The following is a 12,802-nucleotide window of genomic DNA, read 5'->3' on the forward strand; positions in this document are numbered from 1 at the left end:
TCACCACGTGATTCGATACAACAAAACTATTAAGTTGAATATTTAATATTTCAAATTAAAGTTTGCATTGCTACGTGAAATATTTAAATAAAATACCTCTGTTGCTTAATTTATCTATGAATTATCATTAAATTAGTTTCAAACAATATGACCTATATCTCGTCAAAAAATGTTGAATATTTCCATTGAGAAACTTTCGAGTGCAAAGGGTTAATAACACGGGTAGAGATGGTTCTGTGAATCTTTTAATGAACGATTATTTGAAAATTGGATGCGTTTGGTTGGGAACATCCTCTGTACTTCATTCGATCTTAAAACTTGAATTATTTGATTACTCGAGAAGGGAATACTGTATCGATTAACTTCCTAAATTCCTTCGGTGCTCCGCGGGTCTCTGTTTTCGGCTACAAACGACTTTGCTTCTGCATTTTCATTGAAATTAATTATTTCTATCGTTTCCAACGGAACCGGACGTTAGTAAAAACCTTCACGATACTCCTCGATCCTCGTCCGCGAAGAGGTCGAAACTCCGCGATGCCGCATGCGATCGCAGCGAGCCGAAAGCGGATCGAAACCGATCGAGCCGAAGAATCGGGCGAGCCTCGACAGGTGAAAACGAAAGAGCAAAAAAAAGAAAAAAAAAAGAAAACAGAAACGGACTAAAGAAATCGCAAAACCGATCGGAAAAGCGAAAAAAAAAATATAACGAAAGAAAGAAGGGGGAACGGTACCAAAACTCGGCTGTTGTTCTTTTCAGCGAGAGCCACCGGCGGCAGCGACTCGCAAAACTGAACGCGCGCGAGTAAAAAAAAAGCAAACAAACTAAACTAAAAAGCAAACAAACCAGAGCAAACCGAAACAAAAAAAATCAAGCAACAGGAGCAACCGACAACCGAACCGAAAGATAAATTAACCGGACAGAAAAAAAAGCAGGAAAGTAGCAAAGACACAAGAGCAAACGCGGGTTAACAAAAGGAAAGCAAGCGACCGTGGTGACCGCGAAACCTCGGTACCGAAAATTGAGGGGAAAACAAAAAAGAAAACGGAAACTCGAGGCGCACAGCGAGGAACGAATACGAAGGGAACAAGGGAGCGTGAACCGTGTAAAAGAAGAAACGAAAACGAGAAATCTGATTAACAATACACGCGGAAAATATGAAAAGAAAGGGGAGAAAAAGTGAGCTGAAACGGAGAGACGATGGAGATGGAAATGGAGGGATTCGGGAAGATCGAAGTGATGGTGCGGGATCAATAAGGCGCGTGCCGGGTGAATCCTTCGCGATCCTGAAGAAGGTTCACCGATCGCCGAGGTCCAAGGGAAACCGAAGAAAGAAGAACGAAACCGGACCGGATAGATCGAAGAAGAAAGAAACGCGACGATCGCCGCTCCGACTCCCATTCGAGCCCTCGAACGACCGGATACCGGCTCGAACGGAAGCGGAAACTCGATCGGATAATCATTTCCAATGGACGAAGGCTGGTCAGAGCGATCCGCGAGAAGAGAAACAGGAAAATCTCGATCGCACTCGATGGTATTCTCGTGGATCTTCGATCGCCGACTGTTACCTCGAACGGTGAACCATAAGGTTTGATCAAAGATACAGAAAACAAGAAGAGTTTCCAGTGTTTAGAAAAACGACGAACGAAAAGATGATTGAACAAAGAACAGAAGAATCCTTTGCCTCCCTTCGTCCATGCATTTTGTTAATCGATCCACGCGGAAACGAGGAGCGACGCGATGGCTAGTGCGCGCGTGAAACGAGGAACAGATCGAAATAGCTTCTCGACGAAGGCAGAGCCGATAATATCGTAGCGTGTTTCTCATTGTATCCACCTTTCCCCCGCCGTAATCAAGTGCCGAATATATAAATAAATGCGTGTATAAATGTATATCGACGTTTACTTTATAAATAACAACATTCGCGCGCGCGATCGCGGGAGGGAGGCCGCGAGATCCGGGAACAGAGAAGATCTCTTTGAATCGAGAATCGAATCGATTCGCTGTTTCAAGGTTGCAGAGATGTTTCATCGAAGATTCCAATGTTTCCGGGGAAAAGGGATGCAGGGTTGTATGGAACGATCTTTATGGAAAGGGATCCGAACGGAATCGTCTTCGGATCGCTGGATCTCGCGGATCCTTCCGCGTCACAGCGAACACGCGCGTCTCGCGCTGTAAATAATATCATTTCTCCGTCATGTTCGCTCGATTACGACCAACCGGCGCCGTTCGAAACGCAATTGCAGGCAAAAGTAACGCGAGACAGATAGTGTGAACGGGAGTGGAAGAGAGAGAGAGAAAGAGAGAGAGAAAGCAACGATTGAGAGTGAGAGAGGGGGGGGGGGGGGGGGGTTCTTATCATCCTTTGTTCGATCCGATTCAGCCGATGAAAATAAACGAGGAATATTTATGGAAGGAAAATCTTAGTCCCGGTCTGCCTTCGTCGACGACGACGACAACGACGAAAGACTACGACGAACGTTTAACGAGCGACCTGTACGACGAACATTCTCGCGAACGAAACATGAGCAAGTTAACGCTGAAAAATGGTGGGAGAGAGCTAAAAGAAAAATAATAATAACGAAGAATAATATCGAGGGGAAATATAACATGGAGAAACAAAAATGAAAAAAAAAACAAGAAAATGTTACACGAGCAAGGAACGAGAATGAAATCGAGAGAAAGGGAGGGAGAGAGTGAGAGGGAGAGAAAGAGTGTGAGAAAGAGAGAGCGAGAGAGAGAGAGAGAGAGAGAGAGACGCCAATGGGCGAGTATATAGGTTCGTTTTAAGGCTTGATGAATTATCTACAGATGTTATGTATACATGTTAATAATATTAATAATACTAATGATAACGATCACGATGATTACCACGATGCTGATAATGGTGGTAATGTGATGGTAATGGTAATGGTCATGTGGATGATGAAGATGATGATGATGATCATGAGGATGATGAAGATGATGATGATTATGATGATGGTAATGTTGATGATGCTAATAATGACGTGGATAAAAATAATTACGATAATAATAACAACAATAACGATAATAATAGGCGCGGGAGTGAGTGAACCGAGGCGTGGACCGAGCGACGACTCGATACCGTGGATCGATCGCGATCTTCGTGATCTAGATCACGTCGAGAGTATCGGGAAAATGGACAGATCTTGCAGGATCTATTCTAGATGCGAGAGGAATCGAAAAATACGTGGATTTTTGAGTTCTTGATCTTTGAGTCTTCATGATTTTGTGAATTCTATAAGAGTTCCAATTATAATTTAATATTCATTGTTTTATTTGATCGTTGATAAAGCTTCTAATCTTCATTAATTCCGTAGAAATAAGAATCTATCTTCCTTTTATTCTGAATATAAAGACTTCATTGAATATTTCTGCACGATCTCCGGAAAACGAAACTTTCTTTTGATTGTTCAACGATTTCCTCGCAGAGAATCGGTACTGCGAGATCGTTTATCGTTTCCCGATACCACGACGCACGATCCAACGGGTGAAACGGTGTTCCCGAAGTTTCTCTCGTCGCCCATCCGAAACGGATCCGATTAATGAGAGACGGTCATCGAAACACCGTGATTTTTCAGGCAGATCGAGGAAGTCGTCGGTGGTTTCCTTTCCATTCGTTTCATTCGAGTTTACTTCCTGTTTTCGTCGGTAGTCCTCTGGACGAACGTGTTCGAGCATTTATCGAGCCCCTTTCTCCGCGTATGAGTCATTAACGAAACGATTTACACATTTTCGAGTTGTTCCGTTTAAATTATCCATTTCTAGATCCTCCCTTCACGAACGTTGATTAAAGAATTAAACAACGGAACTTAATCAGTTTGCGTTAATCTATACAATTGCATTGATTATGTATTCGTTTAACGATCGAACGTGACGCAAAGGTCAGATGTTACTTAACGATACTCTCAGAATTTCTGTGACCATTTTGTTTCTTCAGTTTCCCTTTTCCCTGGCGAATACGCGAAGAAAGGTGCACGCGAATTGTTGACTTGAATAAAAAGAGAAAAAAATATGAAATATTAAAACGGGAAGCATTGTTGATCATTCGTAAGGGTTAGGGTGGGGGGAATGAGCATTCAACGTCTCGAGCATCCGCAAAACCGGGAACCACTGCGTTCGCGGTGGCGATCGGACACACACAGCGTTTTAACGAATTATCTCGAAACAGCTCTGTAAACGTCATGCGATACCATTCGACAGTCGAGGCGTTAATTATTTAACGACGATTATGATCATAATTATACCGCTTTCAAATATTGTACAGTGTCGAATAAAAATTACAGTGCGTAGTCAGAAAAATAAACCGGAAGAGAATCACTGGACCGTGGTCGAAAGACGGAAAATCGCGCGAGAAGAGAAGGAAACAATAGATACGATACGAAAGCCTTCTTTTACGTTTCGAACGATGATTTTTCTTTGAATATTCATCAACGCGTTCGGTCTTCGACGTTTGATTTTCGTTTGAACGTTCATTTCTCTTCACCCTCGTGCACTGTTTCGGCAATTATCGAAAACGACGTTAGATTCACGAAGAAAAGCTCAGTTATAAGAAAACGAAAAAAATATTCAAAAAAGAAGAACGCGATCGAGAGGTTGATTCGAAACGGTGCACGAGGGCTGGAAAATATCGCCGAGCGAGGTGAACTCGGCGAAATTCATCTTGGTCACGATCGTGGCCGGAAAAGTATATCGAAAAGAGGGGTTCGATCGTCTCGACCCTGAGAAAAACGAAACGCTTCTTTACGCCCACGCAGAAGAGGATCCGTTTAGAACCCTAGCGTATACTTGATACTAATAGGAGGTAAGAACGCCAAATCTCTCTTTTTTTCTTCCCTCGAATCAACCTTTCCCTATCGACCGAATAGTTCCTCCTTCCCACTTTCAGAGAATCATTGATAGAAAACTGATTCTTCGTGTCCTCGCCGATACATTCCTCGGAATAACTTCCAACAGGGCAATAAACGGGGGAAAAGCGTGTCAATTGGTGGAAACGTAATCCAAAAAGTGGTCCCTTTTATTCCGCACACGTCCGACGCCCGCATCGATCGACACCAACGAGCAGACAGATACATAACTCATCCTTTGCTCCAGTTCCATTTTCGCTCGAGACCAGACTGTGCCTATAAAACTGAAACAACCCTCCGTTTCATTCTCCGGTAGCTCCTCTCGCATCGACTCCCCGAAACCACCGACAATCGAATTTAATCAGTTCCGTTGACTTTATTAAAATTCATCTCGTGATTCCGCGCACACCCGAAACGGATCCCCGAATTTCACTATCCCAGATTTTCGCGAGAGTCACCGTAAAATCGTAATTACAAGTTCTCCCTTGAAACTCATTACCGCGCAAGTCTCTGTACACCGTCCCCGTTCGACCAATTTCATTGTCCCAGATTCGCGAGAATCATCAAAGACAGAAAACGAATTCCCCGATGGGAGCGAAGAAGGCTGACGCACGATCAACGCTGTATCTTGCTAATCCGACGATAATTTCTCTTTTCCAGCGAAATTCATGCCAGAATCGGCGCCACCGCCGCCGCCGCCGTACGCTTATCCACCCCCGGGCATACCACAACAGGTACCGCCTGCTGCTCCACCTGCCCAGCCCAGCGCAGGTGGCGGCGGCGGCTCGGGCGGTTCCGCACCCGCGGCACTGGTCGGCAATCCGGACGGTGCGCGCAGCGTGATGTAAATCGGGCCGTGGCCACCGAGACACTACAAATTTTCCAAACGTAAACTCGTCGAGCGAATAACTCAAGGAAACTCAAACGGAGAGAGCGAGGGAAAGAGCGAAGAACATCGAGCGAAGAAAACAAAAGGGAAAAACGAGCACGACCGCTGGAGCTATCAGCGTCCTATCCCCGATTAATCCTGCAACTAATAGATCTCTTCTCGATCACACGCGAGATAACTTAGAAGGGAGTCGAACGTCTAATATCAACGGAATAAACGTTTCACGGTTTTAGGGGACGATCGACGGTCGCCGACGCGTTGACCGCGCCGATCGCGATTACCGGGGATCGAGCGAGATCCAACGGTGATCCTCGAAGCGTCTCGAAGCCAGGTCCAGGGGATGCGAGCTAGTTCCTTTGAGCGGTTAACGCGTTAGTGAAATCTTGATTAGACACAGGAACCCCTTGAAGCGAACAATCGGTGTCTGAGGCGCGAGAGTTGTCCTTTGGAATGGTGGATAGGATAGGAAGATTAGCGAACGTCAATTCCAATTGGCAAGAGTGTACTCTAATTGCTGATACGTCTCATAAGGAACGAACATCGGAAGCCTAAGTTGTTGAATATTGAGCTTGTCCGAGGAAATCAACGGATTCTTTAAAGACTCATTCAAAAGTCTTTGAAGAGGTTTGACTTTCTTTCCTGAAAGTCTTTAGGGATCTGGTAAAGAGGTTTAAGGGATGAAAGGTACTATTTCCGCGCGTCAGTCATCGAATGTTCTGCCAGAAGGGGTTCCAAAGGAAGATGTCCGACCGTTTCGATCGTTATCTATTGAGCCACCGTAACGTTTATTCCAATGCAACGGTAGAATTAAGATGATAATCAACGAGCGCGATCCTCGCGTCGCTCGCAGATTCCTCGTAGTTTCCCCTAGTAGGAGAGAAAGAGAAAGAGAGAGAGACGGTCGAAAACATGAGAGAACCCGAGAGAGAGAGAGAGAGGAACGATGAGATTTTTCTGCGCGCGAGCGTGTTTACAGACACACGCATGTACATGTACATAAATTACTACGAAATTGTCGATGTAAGATTAAACTATGCATATATATATTATATATATATATAAATAATGTAACTTATAAATAACAATTTAGAGGAGAAGCGAAACGAAGAAGAGGCACGATACAGAGAGAAAGGGAAACGAGGAAGAGAGTGAGAGAGAGAAAGGGGGAGAGAAAGTGTGGGAGAGAAAGAGAGAGATTGTTAGCTAATTTTTTTCTTATCGTTCACTTATTGTATAACAGGTTCACGCGGGATTTCTGATTGTTGTTGTCGTTGTTGGATCATTTCCGCGTCGAATGTCTTAGGTTCCAATGATCTCACATTGACCCACGACCCCCCTACACTGCGCCGGCCCTGTTTTCGCGATAATTTAGCTGTAGCTAGTAATTAACGTTCTCGCACCGTTTTAGAACGTGGACTTCACTACCTCACGTGTTTCAGTCTCCTTCGAAACGAGAAAAAGATAGCGTAAAATGACTGGATTCTTCGCGGAATTCTCGATTTCTTGTTTGCAACCTGTAAAATATTTTCATTTGCGAGCGTGCACCGCCATATTTATTGTTTGATCGCGTGTAGAAGATAGATCAATTGACCAAACCTATTAGATTACGTTCAGACTTCACGTTTGCCAGGCTTCCGAGTCGCATCGAACAATTCAGAGCGGCCGGTAATGCGATTTTGCAATTATTTCCTTGGCCTAATTACAAATCTGACGATTGATGCCCGCTTTTTCCCCGCGAAACGGAGGAAAACGATCGACGAGCCGTTGAAGCAGCGTCTCGTTGGAAAATCGAGTTCAGCGAAGGAGATCATATTGTTACATATTACTTCATCTGTGTAAAAAGAACACTAATATTAATTTTCTCGTGTAGAGAAAGCAGAGGATCGAAGAATCGTTCAAACAATCGAACGGAGATTTCCAGAGGGTTGAAATGAAACGAGAAATAGAAAATGAATCCCTTCGCTACCTTATTTGTGTAACAATGATATTCATTTCTGTCGGGATACCCGGATCACACGAAAACCGAAATAATCGATCTCTCGAGACGACGTCCTTGCTCAAACTGCAACCGAATAATGTCTCCCTACACCACCACCCACCTCCGGAACAATGAAACCCTCCCTTTTTCTCCAAAACGCTTACTGTATGTCCACGAATCGATTACAAGAGTAAAGAACAATTAAAACAAACCAAACGAAGAAGATAAACAAGCAAAAATCATTACTTAAGATGTTTGTAAGTACGACGAGAATAATTATGCGTAAGACGGCTTCACCACATAGGCAGTTAATTATCGTAATTATTACGAGTACGAATAATAACCGCGATAATTGGTTGAGTTTTTGAGCGTCATACGATTCGCTGATTGTGGAATCTATGTTCATCTAGGTGATGATTATGTCTTAGACATTACTGTATATTAGCCTTAAATAAATACAATTATGGAAAAGATCAACTTTTTGTACTTTCTCCGTTGCCTTTCCTTATCTGCTCCACTTATAAGGTCAGACATTCGAATTTTATATTTAAGAGGGGAAAATAAGATTTAATAGTTTATGTATTATGATGAAGAAACACGATCTCCTTTTTTTAAATAGAATTTTATTATTGGAAGACGCGGGGCTACATTTAGCCCCGTTACGTCCCTGATATCGATCATGAAGGAACGAACGTAGCGCCGTCTGTCTACGGATTCTTTCAGTTGTCGACCATTTGTAAACATGCCTCCGGTGAGTTTTTAGTCCACGGATAAATCAAGAATAATTAAAGATTGTGTATAGATTTATTAAAAATTTTATGAACAAATGAAAGCTCGTACCTTAAGGATTAATAATGATGTGATTATGTCGGTATTTTCGGAATGATTACGATGATTTCGTCGGATGACAAACGACCGACATAAGGATCGCTCCAGTGGCTAGCACATGTTGGAAGATAGACTACTTCTTTGTGAAAAGCTTTACAATATGGTAAATCGTTTGTTTTTCAGGCCGTCGCGAAGAAGTCTAAAGGGCCCACGCCCAAAAAACAGACCCTCCGGGGCAAGGGTCAAAAGAAAAAGGTTTCCCTTAAGTTCACTATTGACTGTACACATCCTGCTGAGGACAACATTATGGATGTAGCCAATTTTGTAAGTATTCTTTTAATATCAAATGCTCGCTATTTGGATTCATTATTTCCTTTTGAGTATTATGAAATTGTCGTGTATTATTTTCCTACTTTATTTGTATTGTTCTAACCTGAAAGTCTGTTGTCGGATTCAGCGTACAGTGTTTAACTACTGTTGTCTATTATTACAGGAAAAGTACCTGCAGGAAAGGATCAAGGTTGGAGGCAAGACGAACAACTTTGGCAACAATATCACATTGGAACGTGACAAGATGAAGTTGTCGGTTAATAGTGATATCGACTTCTCCAAGCGGTGGGTATTGGCGTGTACTTTGGTGAGCCAAGACTGGGCATGTACTGGATCTTCATGAAGAGATCCAGTATGAGTCCAGTTGTTTAAATATGATAAGCAGATTGCATTTATAATATGGAAGTAAATTCGGATTAAGATTACTCTCAATAAGACGACCGATATTTGCACTAATTTGATAAACATGTTCCTATAGGTACCTTAAGTATTTGACAAAAAAATATCTAAAGAAGAACAAATTGCGTGATTGGCTTCGTGTAGTGTCTGAAGACAAAGAAACTTACGAACTGAGGTACTTCCAGATTAACAGCCAGGAAGATGACGATGAAGAAGATGCGGAATAAACATTTGTTTCCATTCTATACAAATTTACAGAAACGTCTGTACATATTTCTATTAATAAATGATTGAAAAACTTAAGTTGAACTTGTTCAAGTAAAGAAAGAATATGATGATCGTTCGTCTGTCCTTTAAAAAGTTAGTTATATATAATTGGGTAGTGAGAACATTTCTAACCAATCAATTAGTGAGCAAAGAACAGACCTTGTCTAGCTAAACAGTCGATAAATAATGATAGGTGCTTGCTGAAAGTTATATTTTAATAATCATGATAAATTGCACGTCTCGCAAGAACGTAGAAACAAACTGTCAAATTTATCATTATGAATGCATCTAGAATTCCCCTTGCAGATACAAAAACATGCGTCACCTGACGCGTAGTAATAAAAAACATAAGTCACTCTTTATCATTGACAGTGCCGTATTTCCCAAAGGTTCCGTAGCTCCCTGTCATGCATTACGCAAGAACTCGTACTATTGGTCCAATCGTATTTATTACTCTTACCAATTCCTTGAACAACAACAACATTTTCAAGAACAAACCGAATATTCAAAACTACGTATAAAACATTTACTCAACAAAGTAGATAAACCTTGCTCCAATAATTCTTGCCCCTAAAAACTAAGGGACCTACAGTCATAACGGCAAGAATTATTCAATCAACATGCATCCACATTTCCTCTACAATGATCCTTCTCTCTGTAACATAATATCCTCGCCAAATAACCTTAAAATTATCCTCTCAATCTAACATTATCAATTGAAATAAATTTATAAAATAATAAAGCGATACTAGAAAATTCTGTTAATTCATGGCCCGAGGTCCACAGATCACGGCACTGGCTTATCTATCAAACACATCTGAAAGCCATTCTTCTCTCATCAAGCAGACATTGCGATAACGGCTAGTAGCACATTCTAGAAGCGTTAGTGAGTGTTCGAACGCTATCATCGAACCCGGACACTCGATTTCCATCGGGTTTTTCGTCGAAAGTCGAGGGACTATTTCTCGTTGGCGCAGAGTGCGAGGGAGAAGCGGAACCAAGGAGAGAGAGAGAGAAGAAGAGCGGAAGGATATATCGTGTTGCGCAGACGAACTGACGCACGGTGATTGTTGTGACAGAAGTGTAGAAGAGTATAGTGTCGTCGTCTATTCCAGTTCGGAGTCAGCAAAATCCGCGTGAATCAATCGAGAGGGAAAGGGACCGACGGGAAACGGCACAGAGGAGGAACGGGCCGTTTAAATTAGTTACTCGTGCCGTCGCGCGAGAACAATGAAGTTTCATTATAAGGAGGGGCACCCTTTCGAAAAGAGGAAGGCCGAGGGTGAAAAAATACGACGAAAATATCCGGACAGGGTCCCTGTGAGTACATCTCGTCCAGAAAACAGAAATCATTTATCCGCGGATCGATAAGAGCCAATCCCCGTAACGCTGGATAGCAACCTCTCCGATCGTGGAAGAGACATGTAATCGACATCGTTTAACGCGAATCATTGGATGAGTTTAATTTGTCGCGGAGCTGATTCGATCGTGTATTCTCAGAATTTCATGGCCTGGAATGGTCCAAGGTCGCCTTTCTACGTCGCATTTCGCCCCGTAATTTTCAGACCATTGTGGTTTTTCTTTTTCCCAATTCACGACCCAATCGAACTGCTCCAATCGAGGAGGAATTTCTTTTGTGCGTTTCCCTCTGCCTCTCGAGTCTGTTGATCACCCGACGACCCTCAGCACTATTAATTTACCCGATTGATAAACGCGAGAGCACCGATCGACTTCCTCTTTTCCATTTTCCGCGTGATCATCGTCCCACCGCGTACCATTGGGAGAGATTTCGTGCCAGTTGGTGGAACGATCCGACCAGAAAAAATGTCGACCAGCTGTTCTTACTTCAGAGACTTGGATAAGTGTCAATGCGCACATATTATGAATCTCGAGATTCGAAACTCGTTTCATGATCTTGACGTTTGGCCAAGGTTTTTAGTATTTTTTAGGGTTTTTTCAACGAATTGATCGATTACAGCGATGATCCGCGTTTTCCTGTGGAAATACGAGATCGGGATAGGGATGGGTTTAATCGTTTGTTTTCTTTTGATCGGGAAAACCTTGGACCTTGGATAATTATGATTTTTTTGTAATCTGATTTGGCAATGTATCCTTGAAGAGGTTTTGATGTCTGTTTCGCAGGTGATCGTTGAGAAAGCGCCTAAAGCTAAAATTAGTGATTTGGACAAACAAAAGTTCTTAGTACCATGTGATTTGACCGTTGGACAATTTTACTTTTTAATCCGGAAGCGAATTCATCTTCGTCCAGAAGATGCCCTCTTCTTCTTTGTTAACAATATTATTCCACCAACCAGTGCCACTATGGGTTCTCTTTATGGGGTAATTATATGATATGTAATATTGAATTTAAGACATACGTAATACGTACGTGTATTTTATTGTGATCTTAATTCCTTTAGGAACATCACGAAGAAGACTACTATATGTATATAGCGTACAGCGATGAGAATGTGTATGGACATTAAATCACAATAAAGAAGACATCAAAAGAAAAGAGCGGACAACAAAAATTTGCTATAAATATTGTAGTCCTCTTAGAAGCTTTCGGAAGTGTGAACAAAATTATGTTTGTTAAATCTGTTTTTAACTGAAGTTTCGAATCTTAGCACTGCACATACTGAACTAAATTTGTTTCCTTGAGATAAATTCAGTTTATTTGCTGTCGATAATAAGGATGTCTTACTTTCTGTTTCCATCACTTGCCGCTGGCTAATGAAACTTAGGGTCATAGAAACTAAGAAAAACTAATCAGAGCTGAGTTATATGATCTCGTGTCATGCCTAGCCTGATAATGAAAAAAAAGGAACAAAAAAACTTGAAAATTATTAGAAAGATATACTTTACAACATGAGGAGTGACTAACTTCACTGTTGCTAAACATATTATTGACATACATAATGATCATAGAAAAATAATTACTAATACTTTAAAACCATGAAAAATTTGTAATTCAATGTAGATGTTTTATGTGATATTTTCTTTTATTTAGCCTAGTATTAATTCTATGTTCATGATTTATACTTAATCAATTATAAAGAAATGGAAAGGAGTTGATGAACATTATGGCAAGGTGAAAATTTCTTGTAATGCCTGGATGTGGGCCAATAAAAAAATATAAAAAGCGAATCTTGGAAGTGTACAGTTTCCTATCCCTTGTTGCATGAAGCTACGATTTCAGTATACTAGAGGAAAATGGTTGAAAGTCTGTGTTGTGCATAATTAAT

At 41.7% G+C, this 12,802-nt stretch overlaps 3 protein-coding genes across 5 annotated transcripts in view; all 3 read left to right on the forward strand.

Moving 5' to 3' along the window:
• The window catches only part of nSyb (neuronal Synaptobrevin), a 29,173-nt gene extending 20,963 nt beyond the window's left edge, over positions 1-8,210 (forward strand). For 2 of the 3 annotated variants that reach the window (XM_076373658.1, XM_076373657.1), the window contains one exon: positions 758-4,325. Coding sequence is in view for 2 of the 3 variants with exons in the window: in XM_076373657.1 (XP_076229772.1) it covers positions 758-792 (35 nt within the window). In the remaining variant the exon portion in view is untranslated. Of the gene's footprint in view, positions 1-757; positions 4,326-5,526 lie in introns of those variants that run through there. The other variant, XM_031976805.2, reaches the window with a different exon arrangement.
• A 141-nt stretch (positions 8,211-8,351) lies between these two features.
• LOC116426997 (large ribosomal subunit protein eL22) lies at positions 8,352-9,593 on the forward strand. Its single transcript, XM_031976812.2, has 4 exons — positions 8,352-8,484; positions 8,745-8,885; positions 9,055-9,176; positions 9,370-9,593. Exons 1-4 carry the CDS (start codon positions 8,476-8,478, stop codon positions 9,515-9,517), a joined length of 420 nt encoding a protein of 139 aa, XP_031832672.1. The 5' UTR covers positions 8,352-8,475; the 3' UTR covers positions 9,518-9,593.
• Positions 9,594-10,406: 813 nt separating this feature from the next.
• On the forward strand, positions 10,407-12,704 carry Atg8a (GABA type A receptor-associated protein autophagy-related 8a). The gene is made up of 3 exons (XM_031976985.2): positions 10,407-10,877; positions 11,700-11,897; positions 11,978-12,704. Exons 1-3 carry the CDS (start codon positions 10,788-10,790, stop codon positions 12,041-12,043), a joined length of 354 nt encoding a protein of 117 aa, XP_031832845.1. The 5' UTR covers positions 10,407-10,787; the 3' UTR covers positions 12,044-12,704.
• Positions 12,705-12,802: the final 98 nt, after the last annotated feature.

The sequence above is a fragment of the Nomia melanderi genome, chromosome 14, assembly GCF_051020985.1.
Source record: "Nomia melanderi isolate GNS246 chromosome 14, iyNomMela1, whole genome shotgun sequence".
In the NCBI taxonomy this organism is placed as follows: domain Eukaryota; kingdom Metazoa; phylum Arthropoda; class Insecta; order Hymenoptera; family Halictidae; genus Nomia; species Nomia melanderi.

Bases quoted from the DNA above. Each gene is read 5' to 3' on its own strand.
- LOC116426997 (XM_031976812.2), top strand. The intron at 8,886-9,054 runs GTAAGTATTCTT...CTATTATTACAG, and splicing joins TTATGGATGTAGCCAATTTT to GAAAAGTACCTGCAGGAAAG. The intron at 9,177-9,369 runs GTGGGTATTGGC...ATGTTCCTATAG, and splicing joins GATATCGACTTCTCCAAGCG to GTACCTTAAGTATTTGACAA.
- Atg8a (XM_031976985.2), top strand. From the start codon at position 10,788: ATGAAGTTTCATTATAAGGAGGGGCACCCTTTCGAAAAGAGGAAGGCC. The intron at 10,878-11,699 runs GTGAGTACATCT...TCTGTTTCGCAG, and splicing joins AATATCCGGACAGGGTCCCT to GTGATCGTTGAGAAAGCGCC. The intron at 11,898-11,977 runs GTAATTATATGA...TAATTCCTTTAG, and splicing joins CTATGGGTTCTCTTTATGGG to GAACATCACGAAGAAGACTA.